The 14,500-nt window shown below is 39.3% G+C and overlaps 1 protein-coding gene across 6 annotated transcripts in view; it reads right to left on the bottom strand.

Annotated features, from left to right (window-relative positions):
* Positions 1–14,033, bottom strand: part of MYOM1 (myomesin 1) — an 80,174-nt gene extending 66,141 nt beyond the window's left edge. For all 6 annotated transcript variants that reach the window (XM_019005749.2, XM_019005750.2, XM_015617475.2 and 3 more), the window contains exons 1-3: positions 13,876–14,033; positions 9,885–10,373; positions 1,796–1,933 (exon numbers count right to left, since the gene is read on the bottom strand). In XM_019005749.2, the coding sequence (XP_018861294.1) occupies positions 1,796–1,933; positions 9,885–10,312 (566 nt within the window). In that variant the 5' untranslated portion in view covers positions 10,313–10,373; positions 13,876–14,033. The remainder of the gene's footprint in view (positions 1–1,795; positions 1,934–9,884; positions 10,374–13,875) is intronic.
* Between the last annotated feature and the right edge of the window lie 467 nt (positions 14,034–14,500).

Raw genomic sequence — 14,500 nt, 5'->3', positions numbered from 1 at the left:
AAAAATTTATAAAAATAAATCATAAACAAAATGAAAACTTTTTGGATCATTTCAGTGGCAGAAAAGCACACTCAATTTTCTGAATTGCCATAAGCAAAAAGTATGGTTAACACCAAAAATAGGGAAAAAAAAATAAAATAAAAAAGATCAAACCAAACCAAACCAAAAAATCCCAACGATGTAAGAATCTGACAGTACTTTTTAATGTAGGATCCCAAATAGAGGCCCAAAATATTTTACAGACACAAATAAATGAAGCTCCACACCATCACATTGAGTTAGATATTACTATATGCATTAAAAAATAAAATAAATTAAATTATTTCTTAATATTTGTTAAGATGTTAACATGATGTGCTAAGATCACAGAGGCCTGTAAAAAAGCTAAGTACTAATCAACAGTTGTGTTTTTCAACTATTGCCCAATACTATATATTTTACTTGTGTAGACTCAAGATACAATAAAAAGGGAGGATATTTGTGCTTGAGGGCATGGGAGACAGATGATGGTGAGCTGCAAACCTGCTCAACAAATATAAACACTGGCTGAGATGCAAAATTAGTGAGAAGCCTTGAAAATATGTTGTCTCAAGTTTTGCATGAGACTCTAACATTTTTATGTGTTTCTATCACAGAAGATACAGATGAAACTCCAAAGCAATTTTTAAAAGAGGCAGCAGTATGTTTCTTAATGTTGGTTGGATCAAAGAGCAGTGAAACCAACACAGGAATGTACAACGTGAGAAAAAAATTACTCTGAGGTAGTGGGAGGGAGTTAATAAAAACCAAAACTACTGCTCTCATTACAAAAGCATCACAAATGCTCAGAAGGCCAGAGCAATAACACCCTCCACTGACAAGCTGGAACTAAGTTCACGTAAAACCACAAGTTTGGATATAAAGCAGAAGTGCATTGGGTGTTCATAAAGCAGTAGACAGAAAAGCACTGGCTCCCAGAAAAAACTTGGAAATGTCCCTTGAAAAATGATCTGCTGCAGAGGAAAGACAAGTTGAAGGGAGGTTTCTGTTCAACTGTAGGTGGGCAAGAAGTTTTTTCCTGGCCTCAAACCAGTAACCAGTTTTTTCCACTACACCCCAGTCTGTATTAATCTGAACAAGATTTTATTAATGCTGGAACTGCTGGAGACTCCTACTGAAATCACCATGCCATACCCCAAAAAGGGCAGGGGAGCCTCTTTGCTGATGTTGGTTCTGGCTTTGACATAAAGTTCACATTCAGCTTTACTGAGAACACTGCTGCAGTAAGATGTATTACATCAGTAGTAACCATGCAATAAATACCACCAGCATGTGAGATCAGTACGAATCATTACAATGGATTTGAGAAAGCATTTGATTTTATTCCAGGTTTTCCCTGCGCCAGGACAAGGCATTAGCACTTTGTTTCACTGTTTCTATGTTTAATGCTTGGTAAGAGATATTTGATCACAGAACAAGTCTTCAAACCAAAAGAATAAGCTAAATAATTTGGACAACGTGCTTGTCAGGTTCCCAGTAGGATTCTAATTACATTTTCATTTCATAGAAAGTGGCCCTGACAATGTGTTCAAAACAAAGTCCTGACACATAGGTTCATTTATCCCGGCTCTGGATGAACAATGTCCAATTTTCTGCCAGTCAGTTGGTTTCTCTTTGTCTTTTTATCACTTGTGTGAAGGGCAAACTATCACCATGAGATCCATATGTGTAAAGACAGATTAATGGATTTGTTATTTTATAATTTGCTAATAAAATGTCAGAAATAAGATACCAAACAAAACAAAAATGAACATACCGTCCTGTGAATATGGGCACTGAGTAGTCTAAGGCTTCATTCTCTTTGTCTTCTGATATCAAACTCTGTTTTGCTCTCTTTGCTTTGGGACTCATCTTATAGGACTGATCTTCTATCATTAGGTTGGAATTTTTCAGTCTGAAATAAAAATTACATTGTTAAAATCAGGAAAAAAGCTGTTAAGAAGCACTCAAAAATACAATTAAAGTAATAAAAATTTTTGCTGCATTGTTTTGTAATCAAGAATTTATAATTTTTAATAACCATAGTTTTGGAGTTACTAAACACATAATTAGGTGTACTTTTAACAATCTCATCATTACAAACATACCGCTTATGCCCCTTGATATTAAATCTAAATAGAGTAAACAATATAACTGGCAGCAATGTAATTTTAATAGCTTTTGGTTTGGGACTTGGGAAGATCATTTAAGTCTCTCTACAGAAATTGTAGGGCACTGCATTGCTCAGAAAGCAATGTTTCCATTCCCACTTCTGTCCCACACTGCTCCAATGCATTGGAAGAGGAGTTGAGTGAAGTAGCACCATCTAAGATAGCACACATAAATGGAGGATGACTGAAAAGGAGGAACAGCTTCCTCTCACTCTCACCAGCCTGGGGGGGATTCTGAAGAGCATGAATCATATTTGAGGAAATAATTTTAGGTTAATTTTTTTAATAGTTACAAATTGTGTAAACAAAGCTCGAAACACCTGGTCCTCCTTAGCAAAAGTAAAGCATCTCTAATTCCCATACCTATGGAATATGCTAATTATTTTTCAGCCTTTTATAAATCCCCAAAGTGTCTATTCACCTGTCTTGCAGCATCACCATAGAAAATCACACATGAGTCTGCTTCTGGTCTGGGGATTTGTCTACACAGTATGAGCTCCCTGCTTACATGTGCAGATACAGGAGCAGAATGATGGTTTCTCAGCAAGGCTTGTTAGCCCTGACATGTGCCTTTGTCAGGGATAACCTGCTTCCCACACCCTGGATTGCTTACACTGGTGTCTCTACACAGCACACTGTACACATATATCAAAACCCATGCTAAGGCTGGGCCCCTGGGAATGTTACACATGCATAATGTAATATAATACTGTATCCTTGGGCTAATGTTTTCCTTAGGCTGTATCCCTGCAAAAGTACCACCACCAACACACTTAGTTTCCAAAATACGTGCTAGTAATCTATCCACTGAGACTGTGTGTGAGATGACACAGGTCCACTTTCATTCTCCCATCTTTCCTTCTTTCATTTCTTTGTGTCCATCCCTTTTCCCAGGCTGCATTCTCTCCCTATCCAGTTCCTGTTAAATCGGTCTCCCAATCTCTGTTTCTCTTGCTATTTTTCTTAATGTAATTCCTCTGTGCTCCCCAGGTGCCACCATCACCAAGCCTACAGCACTACTGCCAAGAAATGCTCAGTACAGGAGATAAAAGCAACCATGCACTGCTTCTCCTTCCTTCCTCCTCTCCCTGTAACCTGGTTTCCATGCAAAAGAAGGCACAGCTGGTGATGGACTGTGGCACACACTGCAGGACTGGGGCCAAGGGTTTCCCACATCAGGCAGCACTGGGTCAGCCAAGGCACAACCACATCTACAGCAGAGAGATGCTGTGGGCTCTGGGGTTTGACACCAGGCACTGCCCAGGACAGCCAGGGACAGAGTACAAGAGAGGCAGATCCAGCTTTAGGGACAAAGATTCAAGCAGAAAACGCTTGGGAACAGTCCAGGTGGAGTAAAATAAAAAGGGAGAGACACATTGAAACCAGGTGTGCAATGGCCTTACTCCTGGGTTGGACAATGATGTGGTGCAATCACTATGGCAAACCACAAATGCATTGGCAGAACTCATCAAAGAAGTGATAAGAAACATCAAAGGCAAGCTATTTTCATTATTTTTCTTAATTGAAATAGAGTCTGTAAGGAGCTTCAGATCTTTACTTAGCAGGTGACTTTTATTCCTGTCCTATTTAAAAATGGGTCAAAGCTGGAGTTTTGACTCTGACAGACATTAGATTTCCTCAGAGCTTTAGGCTGAACCTGTTAGGAGGCCACTAGATTCCTGGTTGTTTCTAGATCAAAAAGGATCACATTACCAATTGAACTTAAGTTAAAATGTCTAGAAGTTTCTATTTTCATAAATGTAGTTGAAATGTGGTGAAAATTTCAACTCAGGTATTTACAGCACTGTTAAATCCAGACCAACACATTATTGCTAAAAGAGAGTTTGACTTTGCAGTCAGTTTAGTTGTTATTTAGGGTCCAGATTACACACTCATGCAGGGAATTAATGGGAAGCATAAACAGCAGTCCCCATCACTCCTTGCTAGGCATTTTGTTGAGATCTTTCCTGTATGGTACTGGGGTTTACTATCTTCCATTTCTATCTCTCTAAAGTTACTTGAAAAGACAAGAATAATTTGCTATAGGTTCTGTTTGTTTGGAGGCTGTTTTTATACTCAAACACTTCAAGTTTTTCAAGTTGAATATCTCACCTTCATGACCATACCAGAGCACCCAGCTGGTGTTTTCAGAGGGATACCTAGAGTCACTCCAAAATGCTCTTTAGAATTGCACTTCATAAACCAAGAGATTAGATTAATAAATTTGAAGCACCAGAAAATATTTATCCTTTCTGAATTCTACAATTTGCTTCTGTTCTGGCAGAGCTAGATGCAAGCTAGTAGAAACACATATTCAAATGGAGGTTTTTGCTTGAGAAAATAGGTTAAACACTATTCTATCATGAGTTGTATTCCCCTGTTTTACTGTGTTTTTACTATTTCTTCCCGTGCAACACAAAAATAAAATCCTGCCTAAAACCATTATTTAGGTGGCCCACAGGAGGACTCTGTTTCTTGAACCAGATTCTAAAATCTTGCCCTTTATTTTAAAACACTCCAACCTTTTACCTGATATGTGGAACAGAATCTCCCCAGAGGAGCAAGAGCAGGGTATCAGTGCTCTCTAGTTTCATCGGGAGGAACAGTACCATGACCTTTTAACATCTTTCAGCCTCATTTGATATGCCCAGCTAGCATATGTATATTTTTTTCCAGGTCAGATATTATCTGTACTGTCTTATCAAGGTTGCTGAGCTAAGCCTACTGTCCTTACTTCAGGGTGGTTTTCAGCATGTTAAAATATCAATGGCAGCATTTTTCTAGTTTTTCATTAGAGCCACTGAGCTGTAAAAGGCACAGGTATTGTTCTGTAGAGATGTAAAAAACAGATGCTATTAACTTTTCCCTCTAGCCTAACAGAGGAACTAAAGAAAACACTGTGCAGGGCATCTCCAGCTCACAAACAGATTCTTTGGTCTGTTTTGATGTCTTACTCTCAGACGGAGACTATGTTGGCACTGCCCTTGTTTCTGTGCCTGAAGGGACAGTTTTCCCACACTGCCCAAAGAATTTCTGCACCCAGTGGTTGTAGAAATGTGTTCTGGAAGCAGACCACAACACCCTAGTCTTCAGTTATTTCACTCCTGCATGAAAAGGCACATATAAGATCTTTTACACCTCTTCAAAGTCATGTATCTCATCCTGTGCACAAAGAGATGATGGTTGCACCAGCTGTACCTGCTGGAGAAGCTCCATTAGCCATGAGGCCTTGTCCAGGCTCTTTTTAGCAGCTGTTTCTTTCCCGATATGCAGTACTTTAACTTACTGTAAACAGGAGATCGTGGATTGGCAAACCCAGTTACAGGAAAGGAAAGGGAGAAAAAATATGTTCAGAAAAGAACTCTTTAAATTCAGCCTCTGAAAATGAGAAATGCTCTCTGGTGACTATATTAATTTTAAATTGCTGACAGGTTTGTCACACGCCCAGACAATATTGCTGGCAATATTCCCTAACACAGCTTCCACAAACATTTTATTTGAAGGGGAATTGTTTCCACAGAGCAGGTCTCATTAAAACAATTTCCATGCTTGGGTATGACATCTGGAAGCCAGCTTCTTAACCCTCACCTATAATAAACTGAAGGATGAGCAGTGCCAAGATCATGGTCTTCTCATGTTTCTGGTAGTGCATTATTTACTCAGCCTTGTCCTGATCCTGGCTACAAAGGTGTTCAGAAGAGCATTGGCACTCACAGCCAGCATAATTAATTGCAAGTTAGAAAGGCATTTCTCCTCTCTTTGCTTGGTACACCTGAACTACACCATGTCTTCTCTGCTGTTTGACCTCACCTGCAAAATACACACCAATGCCTGAGCCACATCAGTAACTTCTGCTTCCCCTCTAAGCAGGTGAATGACCCTATTGGTGGCAGATTATCTGTCTGTGACACAATGGGATTATCTGATACTGCTAGACAGCAGAATAACACATGGAAAACAGTGAAAGTTTGAGCAAAGGCAAATTTGTTTGACAGCCCTGTAGTGCTATAAGCAGCTTTGGCAGATCTGACTCAAAGCTTCTCAGAAGCACAGGGAGGATGGAGCACTGCCATGGAAGAAGGTTTTCCCACAGGAGCCAGCCTGCCCATGCTGGCAGTCCCCAGGGATTGGATGGGGAACAGGCTAGGTTGGCCACACTATCAGCTTGTGGGAGGCATACATCCCTCACCTGTACAGACCCTCAAGAGAAGCAGCACATGCCGCTTTTCCTGCCTCTGCTGAAGCCAGAGAAGAAGTGCTTGGCTAGAGACAGCCCCACGAGCTGGTGGGGAGGGCTGGGTGTGAAGAGGCAACATCTGCATGGTGAGATGCCCTTTCTTTTTGGAGCCCAGAGGTTTGCACCTTTAGCCAACTGCAACCAGCAGAGCTGCAAACTTCCATACTTGCTCTTGATTTTACCATTTTAATTTCTCTCCTTGTACTTCCTCAAGCTGTTGTGGTATGAAGAAGACTTGAAATGTGGGAGACCGGCCACTTGCACACGGGAAATTTTTCGTCCTCCTGAAAAATCAAGCTATGGCTCCTTCAAACTGCCTGTGTTCACACTCTGGGAATGTTTTCCACTCAAGCAAGTCTTCTAGGGAACTGGGTTGGGTCAAGGTCTTGCAGGTTACCTAGTTCCTAGTCCTTCTCCATTGCTTTCCCCATGATAAATTCCTCACATAGCATTCTGTAGCACATCAACACTGTTGCTTCATGAACAGTTTTCTGTACTGTGACTACAGAAAAAAATGAGACTTAAATTTTGCAAGAACAATAAATTTAACAGAAGCTACTTTAGATTAAAAAAATATGTTACCTGAATAAAAACAGTATTTGAGTTTTCCTGCTGGGCTTAATGGTGTTTTTCTTCAAAACTATATCCATTATGCATAAATGTATATTTGATGATGATATTCACTGATATGAAATCATCAATTGTTAGCTGAAAAATTTTGTCTGGATTTGGATTTGTGTGTCCATTCTGGTTTCAAGCAAACACTACTGTTGAGGTCATTTAGATACAGCATTGCAATTCAAGGCCTTTTCTACTTCTAGAAAATTGGAAGATTTGGAAGACTCTTTTTAATTTTTCCTACACATTTTTTTCATATAGATGAAAACAGAAAGTCTCTGATTTTCCTAATTTATTCGACTTACACTTGTTGTTTCCACATTACCCTGGAAGTATTTTGGGTTATCTGGGAAAGACAGTGCAAATTTGGCAAGAATTCCTTCAAATTTGAATTACATTTAACTGTAGAATTGCATTATATTTTCTGCTTTGCCTCTTGCAAATTGCAGAAATATGGGCTGAACAAAAGGAAGAAATACCAACATAGAGGCTATATTAAACATAAATCCAAGTTAAATACTGAGATTTTAATTCAGAAATATTGTCTCCTGTGCCAATTAAGTTTTGTGTAAGAGAGCTTGGAATCACGTGTATCTAATCTCCAGAGTCCTTGTCTTACCTAGCAACAATGAATTTCTCAAACCTCCAATACCATGACAGGATCAGAGAAATAAAGACATTGCAGCTGAGACATTCTTATCTCTGAACAATCTATTGGCAAGTCCTGTACTATAGAGTATTATATATGCAAATATACAACTTTAAGCCAAAAACTTAAATCTCAAGCAAAACCTCAGGAAACCTGGGAATTTTTTAAGCTCTCTCTCAACTAAGCAATTTAATTTCCTTCAATATTACACTGTTGACATCAGACTTAATGAGAACACACAAATTTCAGAAGAAACTCATGTAGCAGTTGAAGTGCTTGCAAGCAGGACTCAGAAACAGGTTTTTTTAACAATCATTTTTTATAACCTGAAGTTCTTTTTTTTATGGAAACCTTTCCTTCAAGAAATGGGAAGCTTTGGGTTAGGGTCAGCAACAGAGTGCAGGCACAGCTGCATTGCTACAGAAACTTGGCATATCTTCCCCTACCCAGCTCCATTTGGAAGCATAACCCTCAGTCCCACCACCTCCAGTTTTCTTCCCTTCACCAGCAGATTACAAATGAAATTAACACTGCATTACTCAGTGCTTAATTATCTACACAAATTAAATAGTTTCAACATCAAAGCCTGGATACAGTCCAGCCTAAGACACTCAGCTATAGAATCACAGAATCACTAAGACCTGTAAGACCATCAGGTTCAACCAGTAACCCAGCACTGCCAAGCCCATCCTTAAACCATGTCCTTAAGTGTGTCATCCACACATTTTTTGAACACTTCCAAGAATGATGATTCCACCATTTCCCTGCTCAGCCTATTCCAATACCTGACCACCTTCTCAGTGAAGAAATGCTTCCTAATATCCAATCTAAACCTCCCCTAGTGAAACCTGAGGACATTTCCTCTCATCCTGTCTTGTTACCTGTGAGAAGAGACCAACCCCTGCCTGGTTACACTCTCAGATAGTTGTAGAGAGGGATAAGGCCTCCACCAAGCATCCTTTTCTCCAGCCTAAACAGCCATAATTTCCTCAGCTGCTCCTGGTAAGACTTGTGCTCCAGAACCTTCATCAGCTTTGTTGCCCCTCTTTGGACACATTCCAGCAACTCAATGTCTTTCTTGTAGTGAGGAGTTAAGTAAAGCCACTCACCTGGGCTGTAACAGCCTGAGGTTCAAATTCTTGAACAAACTCTGGCAAATAGAGATTGGACCCTGAGCTTCTTGAAAGCCAAGTGAAGGCTGAAATCACAAGGTATTGTTTACTGTGATACATGTAGTCTTTCTCTCACTGGTTTTGGTCAAGATTTCACCATTATCCACAATCCTGGGAGGATATTCAGTTTACAAAATTTAAATTTTTTGGTGGACAAATTTTGATCAGTTCTGCTGATGGTACTCTTAATTTTACATTAGTATAACAGAGAGCAGATGTTTTGAGCTATAATTTGTTGATTGTTTCCTCTATTGCTAACAGCTGCTCTAATCTTACTTTAATACTTCCCTAATTTCTGTAAATCTCTGAGACATATACATACAAATAATATGAGGCTATTATAGCAAAAATATTCTGCTAATGTTATTGCTTGAGTAATATTTATTGTCTTAAATTTAAAAAAACCATGAGAGCTAAGCATAACTACTCTTCTCATGTAAGGCGGACAATTCAGGTTATTTTTACTTTGGAAATAGTATGCCTCAAGCAATATACAGTGTGAAATTTTAAGTTTCTTGAATCACTCAGCACAAAAGTGAAACTATTAGGCCAAAGAAGAATTAATCATGTATGCACACATAAACTCAAACTTGCATGAAGAACTCTGACTTCTTTTACTACTCCAACCTTGCCAGATAAGAGGCAGCCTCAATCCAAAGCTATCTCAACTCCTCATATTAAATTCAGCTGTATTAATGTGGCTAAACAACTTGGAAGGAGGGGTAGCTCATGCCTAACCAGTTTGGAGTGTGAATATGTGACCATTCAGCCACATCAGCATTGACAGTGCTATTCTTATGACAGTCCAACCTTCACAAGCGGATTAGCCCAACAAACTAAGCTGACCACAGTCCTTCCCATTGCCAACGCCAAGGGAAAACACCAGACCAGGAAAATACATCAAGGTCAAGTTATAGAGGAGCTTTATAAGGATGAGGAGGAGAGTTTTGCCATTGTTTTCAATGGAAAGTGGCTGGGCATTTTTCTGCCAGAATTGTTTTGCAGGCAGATTTACTTACCCAATGCTGTAGGCTTCAGATCCCAGCCTGTAGGCTGCAGCCAGCTTGTTGATGGATTCAGATGCATGGCTGTGGGCAGCTGAGCTGGTGCTGAGGGACTCAGAGTCAAGGCTGTAGGCAGCAGATCTCTTACTCTGCGTGGCAGAGTGGTCGTAGGCTGCGGATCCGTAGCTGTAGGCTGCCGACTCGAGGTCGTAGGCTGAAGAGCCATGGCTGTAAGCTGCTGAGGAGTCAAGGCTGAAGCCTGCTGCAGACGAGTGGCGGTAGGCTGCAGAGCCCCTGGCATAAGCTGCAGATCCTTGAGCATAGAGGGCAGATTTGCTCTTTGTCTCCTTTTGGTACTGGCTCACGGTGGACGACAGCGCCTTGTGGCGGTACGCACGGTCATAGTGCTCGTGGTGTCTTTGGTAGAACGGTAATGACATCATGGGTGCCTTCAAATGTTGGGTTTCACTGCACTTTTCTGAGGGTAAATAAACAGGATGAAGTCTGAAAAAGAACAGGGCAAGCATAAGGACTATTGTCAAGGAAACTCCTGAGTTGGCATACAAATAATGCCCAACTTCACACAAACTAATACTGAACTTGAAAAATCGACTGCAATGAATTTAGAGTTATCTTTTTATGTTGTGATTTAGACTTTCAGACAGGTTCATATTCAGGTTTCAAGATGCTCACATGTCACTTGTCATGGCCAGGAACCTTTGCACTGTTGTGTCTGTTCATTTGTAGCTGGCTCCCTGCTACTGCAAACTATTCAAGTTTTATGTGCTCACTCATTACTGCAAACTAATGAAACTCTGTGTGCATGACTTCTTCAGAGATAGTATAAATAATTTTGTTCAATTACAATAGAGATAATGAAGTAATAAATTATTTTTAAAGGTATAAGCAAATCCAACAAGGCTGTAAAAGATAAAACAAAAATATATGAACATTTCATTTATTTTAGTAATCCAGCTTTCAGATTGAATTTAATGTTCCATTTAGTATTACAACAGTGAATTAAAACACTAAGATTGAGAAGGATGTCAGTTTTTCTCAAATGTGCATTACAGTGATTGTTTTGTATGTGGTACCAGGGTTCAATTTAAAAGGGCTTATTGTGCATTATACTTTTACAGTTTAATCAGGGATCCAGTCTATATGCAATGGGTAAAGTAATATCACGTTCCTCAATCCAAATTCTTTTCTTTTAACCTAGAATATCACATTCAAGATTGCCAAGACCCTTCCTCCAGATGACAAACCCATTTAAGTTTTAGTTTGAACATCATCAGTTGATTGTCTTGTAGTTACTTATAGTGCAAATTTTGATTGGGTGAGAGGTAGTTCCCCTCTCAAAATTGGATGAAAGTTGAGTACAGAAAGAATTTCCCTTGTTTGTTTGTTTTAAAACCAGCAGTTCAGTCATTATTTTGCTTTTTTATTTTGCTGTTATTATAACTGACTTTTTCTACTTTGACATGCAAGCTTGCCTCAAGTAATCCATATGATAACCTTTCTTTCTCTTTCTTTTAGGCTCACATGGCTACTAGAATTGTCCCTGAAAAGGTCCCTGCTTAGTAACAGAAATTAGCTACAATGAGGAAATGTTAAGAAGGATTTAAAACAGATCCAAAATCAGTGCTGAGAGGTTTTTTAATATCAATCACAACAATAGGAAAAGAGTTCACCTTATTTTTTTTGTGAATATTAATGAAAAATTATTTAATGTTTTGATATAAAATACACTTGCAGAACTGGAGAGCAATCTTCATGAAAATCTAGTTATTTGATTTGTGCTGTTCTGTGTAGGGCCAGGAGCTGGTCTTTGATGATCTTTGTGGGTCCCTTCCATCTCAGAATATTCTGTGATTCTGTGATTTTTCCCTGGTCTTTATGCTCCCTAGTTTTCAGTCCTTGGCTGTTCCTTTAGTATTTGGCTCTGATAGCAAGTCAACAAATTTCAAACTATTGTCTTTGATAACTGCTGAGGTATTCACCCTAACCAAGACAAATTATGAATTCCTGCCCCCACTCCGGAAAAAAACCCCAACAAACCAAACCCAAACCCAACAAAAACCAAAAATAAAGAGGAAAACTTCCTTATATTTCAGGGATCTCACAAGGGAGATGCTCTTTGTAGGATAACTGAATTGATCATTTAGTTTCAGGAAGTCAACAAGGAAGAAACTAATTCAGAAACATTTTATGTAAAAGAAATTGCTGGTATCCTGACCCCAGTGGAACTGTGACTTCAAGCAGATGAGATTATGCATTTACTTCATTTTTATCTGAGGAAAAAGGAGAAATGGGAGTGTTAGCCCACTGGTCTCTGTCGCAAAACCTGATGTTCCTTTTTAACTCACTCTTAATGCTGGCTGTTTTTTTCACATCAGTCTAAAAAAATGCAATTATTCTGTCTAGCATCCTTGTTTCTAATGCCTGTCAGCAATTTGTGTTGTTACTTATTTTGCTTTGTTAGCTACTGGTAGTATGCAGTTCCTCTTAATTTCCTTGGTTTCAGAAGATTTTTTTCTTCATTTTTCTTCATTGCCTTCCTCTTGCAGCTCTGCAGAGCTGGGTTTAGGACTTGCAAGTAATTGAGATCACTGACTGGGAAGGTTAAGGCATACAGAAGAATATTGTCTTGCATGCTGAAAGGGAAGGAACATGAGAACATCCTGTTTTCCTTCTGCAGAGTACTATGGTTTGTCTTCACCAGCTTTACTTGAAGTGTTGGCTGGCTTCATCATCATTCATACAACAGCCACAGTGCTAACAGGCGTTCAGCTCAGGCATTCCCACAGCCTTCCAGGCTTCGAAGTACGGAAGGTGATCCACAAGTATGAAGCACTGCATGTGCTGCCCATTAAGAAGTTAAATAAGGCGTTTCATTTACATTTTGTCAGACCAAAAGAACAAGTTCAAATGTACAAAGGAAACATTTTTCTTCTGGAGAGGAAAGGTCTGTATCACACTGTCCTCAGGAGTTAAGTCTATGATAGGAGTAAGACTCTGATAGCAGGGACAGTCAGCTCTTCTGGTCCAAATCAAAGACCCACACTGACTCACAGCACATAAAAGGAAACTTTCATAGATATTTTTACACACTGTGAGTTTTATTTATTATGTTTTATATATCCTCTGAAACATGACGGATTGCTCACAGGCCAGGATAAGTTAGTTACATTAGTCTGATCAGATACAGCAGTGTGATGCTATTGGAGATGATAGGTAACTCAGAAACTTCCAAGGACTTTGCTCCTATCTGGAGCACTGCCTGATTATCAGATTGACTCACATCTCTTACGTTTTATCTATGCTACCTGCACCCATTTAGTCTGCGTGCACTAACCAGCCCCCTTCAGTGTGGGGGCAACACTCCCTCTCAAGATCAGTCTAGTGCTTCAGAGCTTGGCCTGAAAATTTTAGTGGCCATAGTTAGATGAATTTGCAGTTTTTGGAGCTATATTTTAGCAACTGTTGAACTGACTGTTTAAAATTACTACTAAGCAGACAGACAGTTCTGTACTTGTCCACAATTCATAGCTACATATTAAAGGAAATTCTTGTGCTGTTTAGCAGTCTGTGTAATTCTTTAAAGATCTACTCCATCAATCAATGAAAGCAATGAAATAGATTTAAAAAAATAACTGCTGTGAGCAGAGAAAAGATAACATCCTATGCAACAAGAAAATATTTATGTTATTTAAACATTCTCTAAGACCACAGACTACGTGACAAACTCCTCTTGTACCTCAGTAGCCCATGCTTTATTTGAGAGTACTGTGACAATATGCAAAGACGGCTGAGTGAAAATAAGAGCCCCTGCACTACTTTCCTTTAATTTCACAGCTGAGCCTTCAGATGTCTTCAACTGACATCCACAAATCCCTCAGCTGCTGAGCTAAGAAGAATAAAGGGAGCTACTATCAACTTGGCATTACAGATTCAGATTAAAAATAATTGAACACATAAAACCTTCTGGCATTAAAAACCCACTTACCAGGATCCAAATGAATGGCAGCAAATGGAAGAGCTCCCAACTGGATGAATAGCACAAAAAATACAGCAACAATGAAGCCAGCAAAGAAAGAGGTAGTTAGGACGAGGGGTAAGGACTGGACTTCAAGGTCCAGAACAAAAATAATGCCTGCAGTCAGTGGAATGTCAGAGCCTCAGTCCAGACCTTTTATGGCCAGGGGGATGCTATAAATATAGCATCGAAGAGGGAGAGAGACAGAGACAGATACCGATACCCTGTACTATCTCTGTGCAAAGACATGGTGACGGCAGCTTCAAACTAAAGCAGATACAGGGTTCTCCCTTTAAAATATCCTCACTACATTTTGCATAAAATCAGCATTCCACTTCAAAATTATTTCTAGGATTTTTCTTCCTTAGTTAAATCAGATTTAAGAGGAGAGAAAAAAAAATTGTGTCATGAACCAGAAACCAGGAAAAACCAATTCTTGTATTGACCTTTGCTATGGTGCAAGAATATGAGCATGTTATTGGTTCCTTTTTTTTAATGCCAACCCACAGAACAAGTAATAGAAATATTTCAGCTTAATGACAGACAATCTATCAAGACTCCATGAAGTCATATGAGTTACATTTCAATAGAAATG

The sequence above is a fragment of the Parus major genome, chromosome 2, assembly GCF_001522545.3.
Source record: "Parus major isolate Abel chromosome 2, Parus_major1.1, whole genome shotgun sequence".
NCBI classification, from domain to species: domain Eukaryota; kingdom Metazoa; phylum Chordata; class Aves; order Passeriformes; family Paridae; genus Parus; species Parus major.
This window is presented reverse-complemented; position numbering and strand designations above follow the sequence as displayed.